At 39.1% G+C, this 22,210-nt stretch overlaps 1 protein-coding gene across 2 annotated transcripts in view; it reads left to right on the top strand.

Moving 5' to 3' along the window:
- The first annotated feature begins 1,717 nt into the window (after positions 1-1,717).
- Positions 1,718-22,210, top strand: part of SLC15A2 (solute carrier family 15 member 2) — a 30,278-nt gene continuing 9,785 nt past the window's right edge. The window contains exons 1-12 of one of the 2 annotated variants that reach the window (XM_070406294.1): positions 1,718-1,859; positions 3,555-3,642; positions 4,598-4,739; positions 10,476-10,568; positions 11,680-11,779; positions 13,895-13,985; positions 14,226-14,303; positions 19,565-19,647; positions 20,567-20,653; positions 20,832-20,921; positions 21,013-21,057; positions 22,092-22,124. In XM_070406294.1, the coding sequence (XP_070262395.1) occupies positions 1,755-1,859; positions 3,555-3,642; positions 4,598-4,739; positions 10,476-10,568; positions 11,680-11,779; positions 13,895-13,985; positions 14,226-14,303; positions 19,565-19,647; positions 20,567-20,653; positions 20,832-20,921; positions 21,013-21,057; positions 22,092-22,124 (1,035 nt within the window). In that variant the 5' untranslated portion in view covers positions 1,718-1,754. The remainder of the gene's footprint in view (positions 1,860-3,554; positions 3,643-4,597; positions 4,740-10,475; positions 10,569-11,679; positions 11,780-13,894; positions 13,986-14,225; positions 14,304-19,564; positions 19,648-20,566; positions 20,654-20,831; positions 20,922-21,012; positions 21,058-22,091; positions 22,125-22,210) is intronic. The other variant, XM_070406295.1, reaches the window with a different exon arrangement.

Genomic DNA, 22,210 nt, shown 5'->3' on the forward strand with positions numbered 1-22,210 from the left:
TCCTGGTTGGTCGAACTCCCAAGGGGACAATTTGTATATTAGCCTTTTATTATATAGGACTAGAGGCCTGGTGCACAAAATTCCTGCAAGGGTGTGGTCCCTAGGCCTGGCCGGTGATAGAAGTGAAAGCATCTGGCATGGAAGGGCAGGTCCCAGCTGACCTCTGGGCCCTGGGAAGCACCTGGGCCCCCACTCACTCCCCTCCGCCTGAGTCACAGCGCCCAAGTCCCCACACAGAGATGCAGTGAGTGCGGCCAGATGCCATGGCCAGGGCATAGCATGGGCCTCTGGGCCACCCAGTGACACTGCATGGAAACCGGTCAGGCAGCACGCTTTCTCACCGCACCTCCATTCCTGTCACCCCTACCCCCAGGTAGCTGGCGAGAGGTCACAGCCCCTCACTTGGGCACTGTGGGAGGTTGGTCGCTGCCACCGACCCCCAGTACCCTGTCCCAGCCTGGGGCCCAGCCCTGATCAGGCGATCAGGGCCTGCCAGCCACTGGTCACCATCTGTCAGGTGATCAGGCCCCCACTCACACCTGCCTTGGCCTGGCTCTGCCCACTTACCTGCTCCACCATCCTGCCACAGACCTACTCTTGTCTAGGTCCATCGGGCCGGCAGTGCCTCCACTGCAGCCCACTGCCAGCACCGCATCGCTGATGCCCACCATGTTCTGCACCACCCCTTGGTGGTCAGCACACATAATAGTGAGCAGTTGAACTCCTGGTCGAACAATTTGCATATTAGGCTTTTATTATATAGGATTACTATATTCTTTTCCATACAACTGTAAACCTATTTTTGCCATACCCTATATGTAATTATATGTATACTAGGAGCCCAGCACGCAATTTGAAATTGCGGCACCGCCCTGCCTTGACACCCGAACCTCTCCATGCAGAGCTCCAGCACACCTGGCCCAGCCCCCAAACCCTCTGGCCTTTTCTGGCCGCTTTAAGCCCCACCCTCAGTCCCTCGAGTCGCCTAGGGCTGGCCCTGCCTTCTCTGGGTGCCTCCCTGCTTCCGCCCTGTCTCCAGAGCAACACAGCAGCACCACCCCACCATGGCACCAGAGGAGAGCATGGAAGCCTCCCACCCGCTGTGCTGTACTCCTTCCCCTGGCAGGTGGGCCGCTGGGCACTCAGAGTGTGAGTGGTGGGTGGCGAAGGACTGGTAAGGGGGGCGCTATGCACTCTCACCCCTGCCCTCCCCAGCAGGGCATGGTCCCGCCTCCTCCAGGTGCCTCCCCACTTCCACCCATCTCCAGAGCAATGCTCCAGCTAATATGCTAATGATCTGGTCATTACCATTACGGTGTATTGACCATTAGCATATTAGCTCTTTATTAGTATAGATTGTTTATAATAGGTGTTCAGTAAGTGGCAACTGTGTTATCCAGAAATCAATGCTTAAATCTATGTTTGAAGGATTGCATTCTTAACTATTATGCATTCTTTTGCAATTCTCCAGCATTGTCTTTCCCATCTTATGATGTGTTGTTCACAATTCTCCTTTTACATAATTATTCTTTTGAACTAGTCTCTAAGACCCAACACTTTCTTTTCCTATAGATTTATGCTTTGCTCTGGGTCAGGCAGTTGCTCAAGCCAACACCTACAGGGTTAAACCTAGCTTCTAAAGCCACCCCTTTTCCCCTCCCAGGAAGTCCCACTTTTCACAGTAGGCTGGCAGCTGTCCCAAGTGCTTACCGAAGCCAAATGCTTGAAGAGAGAGAGAGAGTAAGGAGCCAGCTATGAATCCCTTCCAGAAAAATGAGTCCAAGGAAACTTTTTTTTCACCTGTCTCCACTGAAGAGGTACCACCTCCACCTCCCAGCCTTCCAAAGAAGCCACCTCCGGTGAGTCCCCAGATTCCTGTCTGCCTTAGACAGGAACAAGCTTGTTCTTTCGGTTCTCTTCTTTGGCTTCTTGGAGCTTTAGGCTGAGATGTAATAGGGATTAAAAACTATTCTTTCTTGGAGTTAGAATTAACATGAAAACCTAAACAGGTTTCTTTTACTTGGGAGGGGAAGCAGCAGGAAGAGATAGTCAAAATTTTTCATTTGAGACCCATGACTTTGCTATGTTTCATTGTATGTATATTCTGAATTTCTCTGTGAAGAAAAGAAAAAGCAATGGGAAAGTCCAGGGAAACTTGGCAAGCACTCCTGTGCTAGAGAACTGTGTGTGATTGTTCTTTCTTTACCAATATAAAAACGCAGCCCTTAGTTCCCCGTGTCCAGAGTCTTAAGCTGGACACCAAGAGAAGTTTGAGAATAGATTCAGTACTTACAATGTGTTCAAGTTTACAGTGGGAGGCAGGATAGAAAAACAAAGAAGTAATAATGGTTAAAGCACTTCCAAATTCATTATCTCATTCAATTCTCACATCAAAATTCTGTAATGAAGAGGATACAGTAATAATGGACAATATTTACTAAGTTCTTAATATGGGCCAAGAGGTAGTAGTATTCTCACTTTGTTGAAATAACAGACCTGAAGCATAAGGACAGGTGTAGTGACATGGCCAGGGTCAATATGTTCCCCCAGCCAGGGACAATGTTACATAGCTAGTGAAAGTGTATTAACAAAACCTCAGCTTGCAGAATTCTCAAGCTGCGAGCTGGGAATGTTATAAGTCAATTCATTGTGTCTTTCAAGCAAGTTATTATCATACATTAACATCCTATATAATAAAAGCCTAATATGCTAAGTGTTTGGTCGTCCAGTCGGCCGTTCAACCAATCAAAGTGTAATATGCTAATGATATGCTAAGGCCGCTCAACTGCTCTCTATGACGTCCACTGACCACCAGGGGGCAGACAGTCGACCGGTTGACCAGTTGCTATGACATGCACTGACCACCAGGTGGCAGATGCTCCAACCAGTAGGTTAGCTTGCTTCTGGGGTCTGGCCCATCCGGATGGAGTGAGATGTGCTGGGCCTGCCCTGGAGCACTCCTGCAGTCCCTCCCTGGCTGGCCAACCTCTCACATCCCTCCTTGGCCCCAATTATGCACTGGTGGGGTCCCTTGGCCTGGCCTGTGCCCTCTTGAAATTCAGGACCCCTTGGGGGATGCTGGAAAGCCAGTTTTAGCCCTATCCTGCAGGCCAGGCTGAGGGACCTCCCTGGTGCATGAATTCATGCACTGGGCTTCTAGTATATTAATATTTAGGAGGGTTGTTTTTAATCTATCCATAGTCACCTCTTCATTATGTTCCTAGATATAGTAAGTATTCTGCCCAGAGTCCCAGGCTTTTCAGTTAGTAGTGATGGGAAGATAAGTAAATCCTGGGTCTAGGATCAAGGAATGTCTGTGCAGTTCCATATTAAATGAATGAAGAACAAGTAATGTTCATAATAGCTTCTATCATTCCTAAATCAGCAATCAATGCAAGCACTTTTAGTAGATAATAGCTGTTTCTTGAAGAGTAGGCATCATTGCCTCACATTACCTATCATGGTGACTTAAAAGAAATGCATTTTTCTGCTGTGGAATGGTAGAGATTTAAATGAGAAGCTCATGCTTGAACCGTTGTCTTTCTGCTTCATAGAAAATCTGTGGCTCCAACTATCCACTGAGCATTATCTTCATTGTGGTGAATGAATTCTGTGAGCGCTTTTCCTATTATGGAATGAAAGGTAATTTTGTGTCCCAAAGTCTTCTCCGTGCACCCTCACTCCATGTTTGTAATGTCTAGTTTTCTTGTATGCATTTATTTCCCTTATCCACTCTTTCTGTCTTCATCCAAATTGGGCCCTTCCTTTGGCCAGGACTTCCAATAAATGCCTCATGGGATTTTACCTATAACGGATACAGGCCAAGCATAGAAAGGACTAATAGAAACCAGAACACAATCTGTGAGAATCGAAATGGGAGAACACTCACCATCTGAGTTCCATTCTTCATATTAGTTTTATGAATGTACTAGAGGCCCAGTGCATGAAATTTGTGCACTTGGGGGGAGTGTCCCTCAGCCCCACCTGCACCCTCTTGCAGTCCGGGAGCCCTCGGGGGATGTTCAACTGATGGGGAGCGGGCCTAAGGTGGCAATTGGACATCCTTAGCGCTACTGTGGAGGTGGGAGATGCTCCCACCACCACCACTGTGCTCACTAGTCTTGAGCCCCGCTTTTAGCTGAGCGGTGCTCCCCCTGTGGGAGCGCACTGACCACCAGGGGGCAGCTCCTTCTGTTGAGCATCTGCCCCATGGTGGTCAGTGAGCATCATAGTGACTGGTCATTCCCCTGTTTGGTCGATTTGCATATTAGCGTTTTATTACATAGGATTGTTGCTGAAAAGGAGATGGAAGGTATATTAGAAGCATCATATTCTTTATGATTGGCCTAAATGATGCTATGTGTGAACATAGACTGAAGGGAGGAGTATTGCATTTGTACACTAAGCACCACCCCATTCACAGCTCCCATGGGCACTGCTTCTACTGCCTGGGAGTCACTCCTCAGTCATTTCACTACTAGGAGTGTTGAAGGTTAAGATCACCTTCAAAGACCATAGAGCAAATGTACTTCTCTTCCATAAGTCACTTTAATGCACCTATCTTACTTTGCCTCCATTTTTTTTTTTCCCACCTCAGCTGTGCTGACCCTGTATTTCCTGTATTTCCTGCACTGGAATGAAGACACCTCCACATCTGTATACCATGCCTTCAGCAGCCTCTGTTATTTCACTCCCATTCTGGGAGCTGTCATTGCTGACTCATGGTTGGGAAAATTCAAGTAAGGAAGATGGAAGATCACACCCCCAGAAGTTTTACAGATTAATTTCACAGAGGTTACCACTTAGAGCCTCTTTTCCCAAGCAAGAACACACCATATCATCCATGACAGATAGAATCTTCTAAGACAGACACATAGAAAAGCTATTTCTTTTCATTATCAGTTTTTCCAATATTTTTACATCCTTTTCAATCAGGAGTTGTTGTTTTTCTTAAATCTAATTTTAACCTTCTATCCTGTAGTCGAAGACTAATCCTTGTTCTGATATCAGGGAAAATAAAGATTGCTAACCAGCAGAAAATTTATAATTTTAGAGACGTCAGTGTAGTTATTTGATATACTCGCCATCTCTTCTCCATATTGAATCATCCCAATTCCTTTAATATCTATGAGTCCCTCTTTTTGGTTCTTGTACCAACTCTTATTCTCTTCTCTAACCTCTTCCTGTGGTTTTCTTCTTAAGAATTTAAACATTTTTATGAGTTAGACTAATGGTCTGTTCAGTTCAGTATCTTTTAAGTTCCTGAAATTAGCACCAGGAGACATTTATAGGATAATGTTATAGTTGTCCTCTGTAACATTATCCTCAAAAGCTAGAGATGGAGTTTAGATATCCATCACCCAGTTATTTTCTGTGGACTTGTCACCTATGGATTTATCTGAATTAGCATTTCTCAAAGTACATTCTGTTGAAAATCTGCTGTATAGGATAATAATGAGTGTTATATAGGAAGATAATGACCTCATGGCGAAATAAGTTTGAAAAATGCTAGGCTGAACACAGCTTAAAATGTTTCTTTACTGCGTGACTTCTTATAGCCTTTAACATGCTAATATGCACTGGAAAATCTCAAAGAGAAGGTTATGGCACATAGTGTTTCCCAAACTTGTTTGACCAAAGGGTATTTTTTTCAGGGTATCTTGTGGACCTAGTGTTTCAAAGAATTCTCTTAGGAAACACTGGCTTATGTCTCACTTTGGCCTCTATATAATCATTGTTCTAAAGTATTTAATCAGCACTTTATAATAACTACAACCTATATGTAAAGTACTAAACAGTTTTGTTTTGTTTTTACTTGAGAGGGGGACAGTACGTAGGTAGCTGAGATCTATGTTTGCTCCTTCTATAGTATTAGTTACCAAGTCCATCCAAATAGGGGGTTGGCACTATATGCAAAATAAAAAGCATAAGCCATGGTCTCTATTCAGTTATAGAATAAAAAACTCACATACATAACCAGTACTTCCATTGATTTTTAAAAATGACTTCCTTTAAAGTTGGAGTATAGTTCTTGGGTATGGTGAACAATAGCTTCCTGTCTATTTCAGAGGAAATATAACAGGGGTCCTCAAACTACAGCTCGCGGGCCACATGTGGCCCACCGAAAACATTTATCCGCCGCTGCCTGTCCTGCTTAGCAGCTGACTCGTACCGGGCCCGCAGTGCGCATGTATGGAATGTCTGAGGGACAGTGAACTGGCCCCCTGTTTAAAAAGTTTGAGGACCTCTGAAATATAACAACCTCTACTTTTTTTTAATTTTAAGGATTTTTTTTATTTTAACTATATATATTTTTTACAACCTCTACTTATGCCCTCAATCGCAATCCTTTTTGAGGTATTCTTTATTTTTTAAAAATTATTTTTATTGAGTTATAATTAAAATAAAATAGAAAAATACAAAAGTTTTAGTGTAAAGTTTGATGAATTTTCACATATGTGTCACCATTACCTAGCTTACTTTCCCTAGAGTTTTTGTACTCTCAATATTCCTCTCTCTCGCCTTCAAATTCTCTCATAGAGATGGTCTTTTTCTGTACCTAGAAGCCTGTTCAAATCTCTGAGACCTTTAAACAAACAAGACTATTGTTAACCCTCCTTTCAAACTGTCTTCTTTGTCTTATTACCATTATCTCCAAATTTTAAAAAGAATCATCTATATTTGTTGCCTTCCTTTCTCACTCTTCATTATCACTCCTTAGGGCAGACTAATATAATGTAATGCAATAGAATCCAATTCAATTTAATCTGATAGAATTTAATTCAATAAATGTTTATCAAACTTCTATTTGTTCAAATAAGCATGGGGGGTAAAGAGATGAATAAGACAGAAATACCTGTTTCACACTATTCATATTCAACTGCCTTTAATAAAGAGCAGCAGATTGTGGTAAGTACAATAAAATATAGCATAAATGATCTCTTTATCCTATTGAAATGCCTCTCTCTAAGATCATTGATAATGATCTCTCTCTCTTTTAAAAAAATCCTCACCAGGAATATTTTTCCATTGATTTTTAGAGAGAGTGGAAGGGAGGGAGAGAGAGAAAAACATAATGCGAGAGGGACATACTGTTTGGTTGGCTCCTGCAAGATATGTACCCTTGACTGGAAATTGAACCCAAGACCCTTTGGTCCTTGAGCCAATCCTCTAACCACTTGGCAAAACCAGCTAGGGTGATAGTGATCTCTTTGTTGACAAATTCCAGCAGTACTTTCTAGATTCTTATTCACTTTAAACTTATTTTAACATTTCAGTCTATTTATTACTCCTATATTCTTGAAACTTCATGGACTTCTCTATCACTGCATTTTCTGATTTTTTTCCTCATACTTTTTTGGATTCTTCCTTATTTGGCTTTTTGCCTTTTGTTTCCTGAATGTAGGCAATTCCCCAGAGTATATTTTTTTACTGTCTTCTATTTCTCCAAATTCTCTTTTAGCAGATCCGATGGCGTCAACATTAGCAATATGCAGATAGCTCCTCCAACTCTATAATCTTAATTTCTCATTCAAGTTCAGTATGCATTATAACTGCATAGTGCCATTCATCGCCTGGATGTTCCACCTTATCCTCACTTCCCAAACCTATACGCTCACATTCAATCAGTTATCAAATTCTGCCAATTCTATTTCTATAATATCTCTCACATTTATCCCTCTTCAACAGTGATTCTCACTGCCATTAACTGCCACAACTCGAGTTTTGGTCTTCATTACCTCTAAATTGGGCTAGTGAACTGGACACCTACAATGTCATCACTGCCTCCCATATCCTTTTCTTAGAATTGAGCCTATACAGGACTGCCAAATTAATCTTCCTGAAAGAAATCTCTGTTCACATTGCTACTTTGCTCAAAATTTTCTGCTGACTCACCCATTGTTACTAATCTCATCCCCACTGACCTTCCTGCTCTTATTGTCATACTCCCTTTCAAGACTTTACTAAAGAAAAACTGAGTACTACTAAAGTTCTCCTAACAATAGTCAGTGCAAACATTTTCTATGTCTGTTTGCACTGTTTCTACTTCATGAAATTTCCTTCCTCCCCATCCTCCTTTGTCCAAATCCTGTAAGGCTCAGTTCAAAGGCCACGTATGTTATGGATTATTCTCTGCCCTTCACTCTTACTACTAGTCAGAAGTAACCTAATCTTCTCTGAACTTTTATTTTTTGCCCTCATATGACATTTACCAAATTCTATCTTATTATAGTTATTTGTATATAAATCTAATATTTTCTTCTGAAGAGAAAATAAAGTCTCATATATATTTTTATCCATAGCACCTAGAAGAGTGCCTGATAAATGTTTCAACTAATAAATTTATTCACCCTCAGATACTCAAATGTAGGCACAAGACTGAGGATAGCTGTGGGCAAGCATGAAGATGACTTTTATTCCTAGTGTTGGTTTTTTATACCCTGTGACCCATGCCTATCAGTCTGGACTCAACCTTGGCAATCACAATCACCCTCTTAAATGTCTTTATTGTCAAATATGCTTTTGGATGTCCTCTCTACACTTCTTTCTCTTTCTCCTTAGTGGGTCTATAGCATTTCCTCCCCTCTCCTATCTTTTTTGACTGGTAGAAATTACTCTCTTCACACTAGATCTCTCCCTTTGCCATCACCACACATACCCCTCAGTTCCTAAGCTCTAATTAAAAATTACTTCCGGTGGTGACATAAAATTTAAAAGGTCTTCTATTTCCTTGTCTTTTTCCACATTAACTTGTTTGTGATAAACCTGAAGGAACACTGGACTATGAGTTAGAATGTAGAAGTTCTAGACCTAATGCAAATACTAATTGGATTGTCACTTTAGGACTGCCCTTTGATCTCTCTGGATTTCATTTCCCTCATTTGCAAATGGAAGCTAGGTCAAGTCTATCTAACACAGTTCTGTGTTATATAGTTTGAATTACAATGATTCCAGTGATCTCATTTCAAATGTGGGCTTTCCATGTCTCTCTTGACTTCTTTCTCCTTCTGTTAATTTCCTGCCATTAGATTCCTCTCTTATGTTCTCCATATTTTAGACTAATTCCCTGAGTCTTTTACCTAGAAAGTTGCCTATTTTCCTTCTACGCCACTTACACTTCTCTTATTTATTTAGTTCAATAATTTGATATTGCTCTGATCTCCCTAGTCAGACTCTATTACTCCAGCTCAGACTCCTTTTGATTTTTCTGTCTGATGATCTAGCATAGATCATCTCTTTTGGGCCCATGAGAGCTGGCCTTTTTTCGGTCCTTTTTCATTCTAATTTTTTCTTTTTATTCCAACAAAGAGAACTTTTCTCTAGAAGGCCCTCCAAAATGTTTTGCAAAACCCTGGCCCCTCCTTCTGATATTAATTAGTCACCCAACTTTTTATCCCCTACTTGCCATTATAAACCTTCTAAGATCCCTTCCCTGGAGAGCCAACCTAGGAAAATTCGATATTTAAAATGAGAAATCCACATCCTAAGTTTCTGGTATCTTTAGCCTCTCTCTGATTCCTTCATTCCTTTCTTTATATTCCACATTAACATGTAATACTTTAAAATTACAGATGTAAACTATGTAATTTCCAAGGTTCCTTCTAGAACTTACATTCTACTTACATATAAAGAGATTGCTAGTGTGGTGATATACCTAAGAAGTGTATTGTATATGTGGCCGTATGCCTTATTTCAATGTTTATAGTTCTACATACATTCTTACCAGAATTCCGCACTCTTCTACTTTGTATTTGCCATTCAGATTTCAGGAAAAACAACACAACAGACAGTCCCTACCAGCTGTATGATCTTTATCACTGGCAAGTCTATTCAGAGCCCATGGCTCCATTTTTAATTGCCCATGAAGCAACTGTGGCAGATATTATAATGAAACCAAGTGTTCAAGTGACTAAGCTGAATCTGAGAGCCATTTACCTCTCTCTATATCTTAATGGTTGGGTTTAGAGAAAGTTTGTATTAGCCATTCCTTTTTTCTGTTTAATTGGAGTTTTTCCTCAACCCCTGTCAATTTCTAGAGCCAAAGACATTCCTTGAGAAAAACATCTCAAAATATCCTCTTCTTCTGGTTCTCCAACTTTAAAACATCATCACTCACTACAAATTTATTCTGGCCTCGATATATCTGTACCAGAGCAGGAATGCTCTGTGTATGTGTATGTGTAAAGTAAGAACATAAGAGTAAGGGGGGAGGAGAGGTCATATATGAGAAAGGAGCTTGAAGTGAATGTCCATTACCTCTAACACTCAAGGTAAAGAGTTCTCTCTTTTTCTAGTCTGTTTACTTCATTTACCATTATTATTTATATTTGCATTTCTCAGGAAATTTTTTCCTCCTCCACCCCTTTCTCTTTTCACTTTATTTATTCTGGCACTGAGAATAGTATGAACTCTGAGTCTGAATTGCTTAAGTTTCTGAATTCTGTTTGGAATGACTAATTTAACTCTCTCAACAGGACAATTATGTATCTATCTTTGGTGTATGTACTTGGCCATGTGATCAAGTCCTTGGGTGCCTTACCAATACTGGGGGGACACATGGTACACACGTGAGTAAAATCATGGAATAAACTGGACCATTTTTCTTCCATTAGGTAAACCTCTTATACTTGTATTACAGATTATTTTTTATTTTCTTACCAGAGATATCCTTTTATTTTACAGCCTACTGTTGTTTTATTACCAAATTGGTTAAGAAGAAGTTATTTACAAGTTGAACTCTTTCATACTTTATCTGAACTCATTTGTTTTTATTAAATATTTGGGGACTTTTATAATGCCTAGTTGGTATCCTCTTCATAAAAACTCATCGTATGCTTGAAGGCAATCATTAAAACTATTTTGTCCTCCATATTCCCTCACTTATTCATCCATTCATGCATCTGTACTTTACCAGGGTTAAAAAAAATGTCTGTAACATTTTCTTATAATGCATTGTAGAAGTCATATTCAAAGCTTGGATATTTTCCATTTATATTTAGTTGCATATATCGCAGTTGCTCTATCCATTTTTACTAAAGCTACTGATGTTTATGGGGCAAGAAGTATTTGATAGCTTTTTATGTCTGATGGTTCAGTCACCAAAGAGGATTACAGTTGTTCAAGAACCAGGACATATGTATTCATGTTTATAATGTGCCTATACATGTATTTATCCAGTGAGTTAAGAATTTTGTTTGAAATTTAGTAATTATTAGATACCTCCTTATTGGTGTCCCACCAAAAATCAATGACACTTCTAATAATTATGATGGATTTTAACTTTTTGTTTTGTGTTCAGTAATGGTATGTGGGATAAGGGTTCATAAGGTCTTTCTATTGAAGTGTCTCTTTGACTAAGACAAAATTGATAACCAGAGCTTTAATTTTGAAGTTGCTTCAGTATCTACTTCTATTTTTTGTACACAAGGGATAAAGGGAAATGTCAGGGACAAAATCCTCCCATGCAATAAATACTTCCTGGGAGAGGCTCAAGGGTCACAAAGCTCTTAAGTACCCCCAAGTCTTTCCTGGGAGTGAAGGCAGATGGAGAGTGCTCACAGGTTAGCAATGTAAAGGGATCTTTACATGTATACGTTTTCCCCTCCTGTAGCCCTGTATTCAGTTTTCACTGTTGTGTTTAATATCAATATGGTTAGTGTCCTCACCTCTCCATTTCAGAGTCCTATCATTGGTCGGCCTGAGCCTAATAGCTTTGGGAACAGGAGGTATCAAACCCTGTGTGGCAGCTTTTGGTGGAGACCAGTTTGAAAAAACACATGTAAGAGTCCTGTTAATCCTGTATTTCCAAGACTGCAGAGCAGATGTTAAAAGAGGTACCTGGCAGGTAGCCATTTGCCAAGATTGGTGAGCTGATATCTGAGGAGTTATGTTCCATTCTGGGTATGGGTCATTAATAGAGAGAAAAACTGAAAAATGTTCAAAGGAAAGTGACCAGGGTGGTAGATGTCCTTAAAAAGACACATCTTATGAAGAAAGGTGGAGGGAAATGGAAATATTTAGCTTCAAGAAGAATGAAAAATATTATAGCTTTCTATAGATTTTGGACAGATGTCAGGTGAGGCCAATGAGTGAAAGCTATAGGAAACTAGCTTTTTGCTTGAAAGAAGGAAAAACTTCAAATAGAGTTTGAAGTAGTCAATTTACTCTCACTTGAAGCACTTAAGAAAAAAATGTTGTAAGCACTTTGGGAATGGGAGGGGATGAGTAGTGTAAAGGTGATTTAAGTATCTCTAACTTTGAGATTCTATGAAAGGGCAAAATGACCAAGCAGAATGAGTTTCTATAGATGAACTTGTCTAGATCAGGGATTTTCAACCAGTGTGCCACAATAATTTTATGAACATGCAATACCTGACTATTTACTCAGGAGTACTGACCTCTTTTCCTTTAGATTGTCAAATAAAAAAATGACAACAGCCAACACAACAATAGTCATCTGGTGTGAATGAATCAAAATTATATCTATTTTTTTGTGAGTGTCATATTGGTAATAAAAAAAAATGTGTTTTTTGGTGTGCTGCAGAATTTTAGTGATTAGTTTATGTGTGCCATGAGATGAAAAAGGTTGAAAATCACTGGTATGGATGATCATTCTCTCTTTTCCTAAATACTTTACATTGTCAATGGTGGTGGTGGTGGTGGGGGGAACAGTATAAAAGAAGTAAAATTGATCTTGTATGAGGAAATAGTGAGAACTGGGCAAGGGAAACTGTCTATTCTTAGATTAGCCGAATTTTCTGGCTTTGTTTTTTGCTCTCAGTTTTTTTGTTTTTTTTTTTTTGTTTGTTTGTTTTTTTTTTTTGGTCTGTCTTCATGTATATATACCCTCTTCTATAGCTATTTATCATGCTTCTAATTTTTTTCTCTCTTCCTGTGGTCTTAACTCAAATGGTCTTTTATCCTTCAGACCATTTAGCGATCATTTTGTATTCTTTATATGTCTGGTGTCCAGAGTTCATAATTTGGAGAAATAACAAAACTTTGGCAAGTGGGATTCTATACACTATGAACTATACAAATATGTGTGTGAAATAAGGTTTAAATAGGGAGCAGAAGAAGAAGTGAAACACACTGTAAAATAGAAAATGGGAAGGACAGATTGTTCTGTGTCAGGAAAAGATCTGGGTGGCAAAATGAAACACAGCAGTACGCAATGAATGAATAAAGCATTAGCAACTTTATTTGAAAACTGCTTCATTTGGTAACTGTTCCACAAAGATATTTAATCATAGGACAAACCCATCTCCAAGTTTCCATCAGGCACCTCTAAGACCATGGACTTCCTTTATACTCTCTGGCAGATTTCCCATAAGCACTAGGTAAATTACTTGATCAGCAGTTTACTTCGCTGTCCTATATTCTAATCCTATTCCTACCACACATTCCACAAAATATTTTCTCTAACTCAGTCAATCATTTGCTTAATTTGGTCAATAAATATCTATTTAGTCTGTAATATATGCAGGTATTATGGAAGACAGTGGGGATTACAGAAATGAGTAACACACGATTTCTGTCCTAGAGGAACTCACAACCTACTGAAAGAAACAGACATTTAATAAAAAATATATATATTAAAATAGGTATATATGGAACACATTAGTGGCATAGTATACAGGATGATTATCTTTGGTATGGTAAAGGGGTAAAAGAATGTTAAAGATGCGTGTTTAAACTAAGGTTTGAAAGATGGGTAAATGTTTGTATGTGGTGAGCTAGGTATATTTTTAAATATCTAATATAATATTCAGATACTGGGGAGGCAATATCTGAATCTGTCTCTGTATATGTACTTCCAGCTGAATTTGAACATTGATTGGGTAGAGTGCAGCTAAGAGTTATATTGAACTGATAATATTTCCTTTTGTTTCAGGAAGAGGAACGGACTAGATATTTCTCAGTCTTCTACCTCTCCATCAATGCAGGGAGCTTGATTTCTACCTTTGTCACACCCATGCTAAGAGGTTAGAATCTTTTCAGCGGGGCCCTCTATAAAGCTTTACTCAGCCAGACAAAAATCTGTCCAAGTCTTCCTGCTGTTCATCCCCTTATAAGGGCTTGAAAACCTGAGATAATCTCTTTCAATCTTGATTTGTCTGACCCCAAAGAAAGATTATGGATGTCTACATCTACAACCTGAAAAACTTGAGCTTGCAGAACATCAAGGACTCAAGATTCAGGCTTACTTTTTTTTTTTTCTTTAGGAGATGTGCAGTGTTTCGGGGGAGACTGCTACGCACTGGCTTTTGGAGTTCCGGGATTGCTTATGGTGATAGCTCTTGGTAAGTCCAGTGGCGCCGAAGAAACTAATAATCACTGATGCCTGCCAATGTAAGGCATCATGTAAGCACTTTACACAAATGATTTTACCCACCCCTCAGACTAACTCTTTTAGGTAGGCATTATTGTAAGGGATTCTCCTAAACATTGGAGATAAATTCACTAAAGTCAAAACCCTTTTTTTAAAAAGTGCTCAAGGTTACCCAACTAATAAGAAGATTCCTAGAGAGCTTTTAAAAAAAATAACTGAGCCATGGGCTTGATGTAGATCTAATTAAATTAGTTTCTCTGTGGAATAGGGCCTGAGTATCTATACTTTTAAAAATATCTAGGTAATTCTAATGTGTACTCTCTACACTAAAATATGCGGGGAAGCAAGGAAGATAACCCTTTCTCTCAAACTAGTTTATTTCATCTGGTAATTGAAAGATACATTGAATTCTTTGGAACTTATAAAGTCACTTTTACATTTAGCTATTTCTGCCCTGCTCTGCAGTTCTCCCAAGGGGCACTGAGAATATGAAGAGCAAAGAGAGTAAGAGGAGTTGGATAAGTAGGTGGGGACTCCTGCAACTTAGATCAAGTGGCATTCTCTTTACCACCAAGAACCCAGTAATGGAAGAGAAAAGGGGCTGCTTAGTTTATGCAATCTAATGAGAAATTTGGACATAATTGTTTCTAATCATTGACCTGGAAACCTGTTCTCACTCTGAGCCTTTGGGTAACACCCCCTTGGAAGATGTCCAGTCAAAACAGATAAAGAACTCAATAGAGGAAAAAGAGCCCAGAGACTCACAATGTTCAGTGTGATTATTTTCTAGCAGGAGGTGGCTAATAGTAACACTCAGATTCCAATTCCAATTCCAGCGAAATGCATGTGTTCTCCAGGAGAGCTATGATAATACATTCCCTGCTTCCTTCTCCCTTTAAGCCAAACATTTTCCCAAATAGTTTCCTGGTTTTCCAGTGATTAGGACTATGTCTCCTTTTCTGGATTATTGAATAATAACTATATTTACATAGAATAATTATGAGACCAAAAGAGATGCTGCAAAGGAAATTTTTAAAATAAATTATGAAATGCTAAACAAGTATAGCTATGATTATTAGTCAGCTGCTTCACTTTTATTGGCACGAATAAATAACTTAATCTTCTGGCCTTTCACTATAATTTAATTAATCAATGTTTGAAAATTTATTCATTCAACAAACATTTATTTAATGCACCTATTTTATGTCATATTCTGTGCTAGATAGTGGGGTCACATTGGTGCATGAGACAACTACAGTTCATGCTTTCAAAAAAGTTATATAGTCCAGCAGGAAGAAGGAAACAAACAGGCAAACAAAATAGTATGGTCAGTGTAACAACTGGGGAAGTATATAAAAAGCTATAGGAACACAGAAGAGGGATGTCTGACTAGGACTTTGAAGGCCAAAAAAAGTTTGCCTAAAGAAACGACATCTAAGGGGAGAACTAAAGAATTAACAGCAATTAATCAAAGAAGAGATTGGAAGTGAAACAGAAATAGGACATGGTATCTGTAAGACAAGGAAGTGAGAGTTAGTATGACATATTCAAAGATATTAAAAGAATTCAGATTGCCTGGAGCATAAATGAGAAACATAAAGAAGAGAAATAGACAAAAACCAGATAATGAAAGGCCTTTAAGCAATTAAAGAATTAGAACTTTACCAGGAGAGAAAAGTGGAGAGCTACAAAAAGATTTTGAACAAAGAAATGATTGTTAGATTTTTATTTTTCAGTAACTATAATGTGGGCAAAGGGCGGGTTAAAGGTGAGTGAAGAATACTATTTATCTTGAGCACTAAAATTTTGGCACTTCATTAAATTTTGTGCTCAAGGTGAGTGCCTCACTCAGCTCACCTTGTCTCACTTGGTAGAACTGATAAAACTTAATTGATTAAATATGTGAAGTGAGGGTTCTGACTTTGAGCAGCTGGGTGGAGAGTGGAGTTATTGACTAAGATAATGAGGGAGACCAGGTTTGGGGCAATACCAATAAATTTAGTTTTGAATATGTTATATTTTAGATATCTTGGAACATATAGAGTTCCAAGCAGTTATTTGGAAGTACAGGTTTAGAGCTCAGAATAAATGTTGGGTTGTAGAGAAATATCTGGAACTATGAGTATAAGGATAGCAATTAAGCCATGAAAATAGTGAAAATAACTAAGAGATAATAAGAATAAGGCAAAAAGAAGGCTAGGATAAAACCCTGAGGAACACCAGCATTTAAAAGATAGGCAAAGAGGAAGGGCTCACAAATGAGACTAAAAAGGAATGGCCGAAGTGGCAGTAGTGCTCTCCTGGATACCAAGGAGATTTTAAGAAGAAAGGAAATCATTCTGTGACAAATGTCACTGAGTGGGAAATTGAGTTAAGGTAAAAAATGTCCAGTAAATATAGCAACAAGAAGGTCATTAATTTGATGACATCAGTTATGGTAGATTGGTGGAGATTTAAGATTCATTGGAAAAGATTGGGAAGTGAATAAGAAGTAGGAAAGAGAGGCCTTTCTGGCATGGCTCAGTGGTTGAGCATTGACCTATGAACCAGGAGGTCATGGTTCAATTCATAATCAGGGCACATGCCTAAGTTGCAGGCTGGATCCCCAGTGGGGGGCATGCAGGAGGCAGCTGATCAATGATTTTCTTTCATTATTGATGTTTCTATCACTCTCTCCCTCTACATTCCTCTCTGAAATATATATATATATATATATATATATATATATATATATATATATATATATAATTTTAAGTAGGAAAGGGAAAACAGTATTTATAGCTGAAAGGTAACATGGAGTCAAGAGAGGGTATGAAGCATGCTTGAATATAATTGGGAAGACTCCCTTAGAGAAAGAGGCTGAAGATGCAAGTTGAAGATAATAAAATCAGTATGAAAGCACATATGGCAGAATTACCTTTGCACAGGAGGAAGAATATTACCTTCACATACCTGGAGGAAGGAGACGATGGGTGTGGATACAGGAATTAATAGGTTTGATGGCAAGAAGATGGGGGGAGTTTCCATTTTCATGATGTAAGAGGCAACATCATCAGGATATGATGGAAAGGGGTTCTATAATAAATCTGACATGTTCAGTGACTGAAAGTAACCTCCCAGAGTCATCTGGTCATAAATTCCTAACTGGCCAGGCCTATAACTGCTTTAGTAAAAATGTTATCTGTGCCTTCCACAAGCCCTGTCCATTGTTTTTGTGCATCTAGGTTAATACAACTTTGAAATACCTCTTTTCCAGACCCCGCAAAGGTGTAACCACCCTCAGAGGAGCACATAACCTTGCTAACTATCCTGTAATCCAATCCCCGCCTTGCTTTCTCCATCTTTATGTAAGATTCTTTATGTCTCCTTCTTAACTCCAAATGTGTATAAGAAACCACATGACTATCATTCCCCAGAGCATTAGAAGTCTTGCTTCCTGGCATTGTCATCAGTTTGGCTCAAATGAACTTATACAATTCCCTACAGATCTGAACATTTCTTACATCAACAGGGAGAAGATACTAGAAACTCAAGGTCCCTACTCATCTTCTTCAGAAGTAGCCTTGAAATTTAAATGTGACCTTTTTGAGTTGGTTACCTGGCCTTCCTTTCGTCATTCCAATGTCACTATTGAGATCAGAATTCCTGAGCTTCCCAGCCTCTTTCTAGGATCATTCTCAGCTTCAGGGGCAGTTTATTCCCTATCCAAGATCTTCCTCTTGTCTAAATACCCCTTTATTTGCCCATTTGTCTCCCAGAATTAGCATTCTTTTCCTGAACCATTTTTTTTCTACCAACAATAAGAAGGTTATAGTTGGTAAAGAGTACTATTTGGAGGAGCACTGGGGAAACTGAGGATGAATAAAGAAAAGGTGGTAGAGTGAATCTGACAGAGAGGAATGGAGAAATTAAACAGTTAAGGTCAGTCAAATTAAGGTGATTTAGGCATTCTCGTGTGTAAGGATATTGGAAAATGCTACTGAAAAGGCATGTTTGGTAAATGATCAGCTAGAGGGACATCTTGCTGGAGCAGGAAAATCCCTTGGGGAGGAAAGTACATCTAAGCTGGAGTCTCCCCATTGATTTTAGCTAAATTTAATAAACTTGAATCAAAAGCACTTTATAATTATAAAAGTATTATCAGCTCATTGCTGATTATTTGGAAAGTATAAGGAAAAGTAAGAAAATAAAATGTGTCCACAATTAGCTGAGGAGATGTGCTTAAAGAATGAAGGTGTAGATTAAGGGAAAAGAATAAGCTTAAGAACAGAAATAGTACAGAAGATAATTTTTTTGTAGGAATGATGAATAGTGGTTAGAGCATTACTCTCTGTAATGAAACATAAAGTGGGAAATGGTAAGCTGAGGTGAGCTACGTTGTGGACAGAGGCCACATATTTATTTATTTTTTAACTTTATTCCTAGTAGTATCTAGCACAAGGTTTAATGCAAGAAGGAGTGAATGAGAAGATTTCTGATGTTTAAGAGCATAGATTTTTGAATCAGACAGGCCTCAGGTCTAAAGTGTAGTTTCTGGCAATTTCTAGCTTTCTAACCTTTTACCTGGTGCTTAATCTCTTTAATATTCTATTTCTTTGTATGTAAAGTGGAGAGAGTAGTACATATTTTGTCAGGTTAAATCAGTTCATGTATATAAAATGCTTAACACTTTACATATAAGAATAAACCTTCAATAGATAGTTAGTAATAATAATAACCATCCAAACAATAATTAATTTGGGATGGTATTTCATGCCAGGGGCTTGGGTTTATTAGGTAGGTCCTGAAAAGAAAGTTTTAATTTGGCATCAGATACAGGAAGAATAAACCAGGGACTGAGGAACTAGGTAATGGCAATTTTAATAACCCAGGGTAGAAGCTGTGAGTTCCTAAATAAGAGTTGTAGCAAAAGAGGCGGCCGACTGAAGCAAGAGGATCAATGAAAGCTGGTAACATATCAGATGTGGAGATGGAGAAAGAAGAGTGAGAACTCAAAGATGACTTCCATTTTTGTGATTTCAGAAAAGTCTCAACAGATATCTCTTTTAACAAATGGCCATTCAATTCTTTTAACAACTTTTATAACTCTCAAGTCAGGAAGTGTTAAGTGAGGTTCCTCCCTTGACGAGATGATCTGCCAGTCACTCCTACACATCAGCAGTCTGTCCTTAGCCTTGGGTACTGAATGTGCTGAATGAGAAGCTAAGAACCTTGTTTGTGTATCAACTGCAGCTGTGTTTGCAATGGGAAGCAAAATGTACAACAAAACACCTCCAGAAGGAAACATAGTGACTCAAGTTATCAAATGTATCTGGGTAAGTCCATGAATTGTTTACCTGCCTTTTTCAATCAAAGACAAAGAGATGCTATGCTGAGCATAGAGATCTTCAAACATAGACCTACATTTTTCTCAATGACCTCTGTTCTACATCTGTGCCTTTTGGCAAATTGAAATTAATCAGTCTTCCTCTGTTCCCCTACTTAACTTCTAAGTAAAAAAGAAAAACATAATCATTTTTTAAATTGGAAAAAATCTTCTGAAATGTAGTTATAAGTGTCCATCAGTAGATGAGTGGATAAAACAGCAACGGTACATTTACAAAATGTAATACTACTCAGCCGTAAAAAAGAAGAAAATGTTACCCTTTGTGACAGTATGGATGGACCTGGAGAACGTTATGCTAAGTGAAATAAGCAATCAGAGCAGGATGACAGCTGTTGGCAGTGGGGGAGAGTGGGGGTGGGGTGGAGGGATTGAGCAAAAAAGAGAAAAAAGAGAGAAAAAACTCATTGACACGAACAACAGTGTGGTGGCTGTGGGGTGGAGGAGGGTGGAGGTGGAAAAGGGTATAGGGAGAATAAACGGTGATGGAAATTAAATTAAATTTTTAAAAGACATAAAGATAAATAAAATTATATCTGAAATATTTTGAAATTTAATGTCTGATTAAATCAAAGCATCGGAATAAGTCACTTGAAGTATGTCTGTTTCAGAGAAGGGATGATGACTTGAAAAAGGCAGGGGAGGACTTATATGCAAGCATATAGGCCTAACCAATGGACACAGACAACTGGGGGGTGAGGGCATGAGTGGGGTGGGAGGATGGGGGGTAATGTGGGGATAAGGACACATATGTAATAACTTAATCAATAAAAAAAAATAAAAAGAAAAAAAGAAAAAGGCAGGGGAAGGTTTCTTTTTGTCTCTCCTCTGAGGTCTATGCTCTGCCCTAGTTCGCTCTTTCCAACCGTTTCAAGAACCGTTCTGGGGACATTCCAAAGCGACAGCACTGGCTGGACTGGGCAGCTGAGAAATACCCAGTAAGTTGGAGTTTCAGAAATATCTTATAAATATCTCTGTAACATCTCTCCTAATATCCAGACCGATTCCCTCCTGCGGCATTTAACCTCTTCTCTTACTGTTCTGGGCTACCTCTACTCCAAGCATGAAAACCGTGTCTAACCATTTAGCCTGTTCCTCCTTTCCCTTGTGTTGCAGAAGCAGCTCATTATGGATGTGAAGGCCCTGACCAGGATACTATTCCTCTATATCCCATTGCCCATGTTCTGGGCCCTTCTGGAACAGCAGGTAAGAATACTTCTTTTGAAAGCCTCCCCTCTTCCAGCCTTTACCCTCTCACAGAAAAGGGATTTCTCCTAACGGCATCTGTCTGCCCTAGGGCTCACGATGGACCTTGCAAGCCACCAGGATGAACAGGAATTTGGTGAGTGGAAGAGATTTTCCAGAGAAGTCTGTTATTTTCTTTATAATCCATACTTGGGAAAAATTAATTTCTTTGTGTTTTTGCCTGAAAATGGACTTAAGGTCATAAGACAGGTGCCTTTAGCATGCAAATACTGAGTAGGCAAAATAAAGAAATCTAGTCTAGAAATAAAAACCAGGGACTTACCTTTAGAAATCAGGAACAGAAGGATGGGAAAGGTTTAAATGTGTACAAGGAAGTATTGAGAGGACAGCAAAGGGATACAGACCTGGGATAGTGATGGCTTTCTTCCATCTATGCCTGCCCCGCAGAGCAGAGACAGGTTTAATGGTGCTAGTACACGACTGGCCCCATCCCAGTCAGGATTCACAGCAAAGGATCTGCACATGGAATATTTTGTACATGGATATGGAAAAATTGGGAAAGTTGTAAGCATTTTTATCTCTCTTTCCAACCTCCATTCTTTGCAAACTCACATAAAGTTCCATCTCTGTTCTCAATCATTCCACTTTCTAGATTATTGTCTTGTTTTTCTGCCATCACAGTTGTGAAGAGGGTAGGGTCTTATTAGCTAGCCTCTTTGCAGCCTGTCAAATATAAGTTTACCTTTTTCCGTTCTCTGGTTGTCCAGGATTTACCATGATTACCCTCCTGTTGACCCCCTGGAGAACTCTGTGTATCAGTGGGAATCTTTACCCTAAACCAGATAGCTTGTCCTTCACATAATTACTACCTATGACTGCAGTTACTGAGATGAATAAAAACACACTGACTATTCTCTCCGAGGTTAAGGAAAGTAGAGTACATAGAAAAGAATATTCTGCCTTAGGGCATCTGCCTTAGGCAAACATAGCCTGAAGCCATTAACAGTCTGTTCAGCCCATATATCCTTACAAGCATGATAATGGCTGAACCAAAGACCTGGTGAATTTTAACTTACTAGTATCTTTATTGCCTGTTAATTACCAAGATTGTTGATTTAGGCTTTTCTTGTCTTTAGCTACCTCTAAATTTAATTTATTATAATGTTTCAGGGTTTTATTGTGCTTCAGCCGGACCAGATGCAGGTAGGACACTTCTTTGTAGTCATGGGGACTTATTTCTTTCCTCATTTATACCTCTACCTGTAGTATTAGGATTGCCAACCATAATT

The sequence above is a fragment of the Myotis yumanensis genome, unplaced genomic scaffold (genome assembly GCF_028538775.1).
Source record: "Myotis yumanensis isolate MYYU_CA2020_CCGP unplaced genomic scaffold, mMyoYum1.0.hap1 SCAF_2, whole genome shotgun sequence".
NCBI lineage: Eukaryota > Metazoa > Chordata > Mammalia > Chiroptera > Vespertilionidae > Myotis > Myotis yumanensis.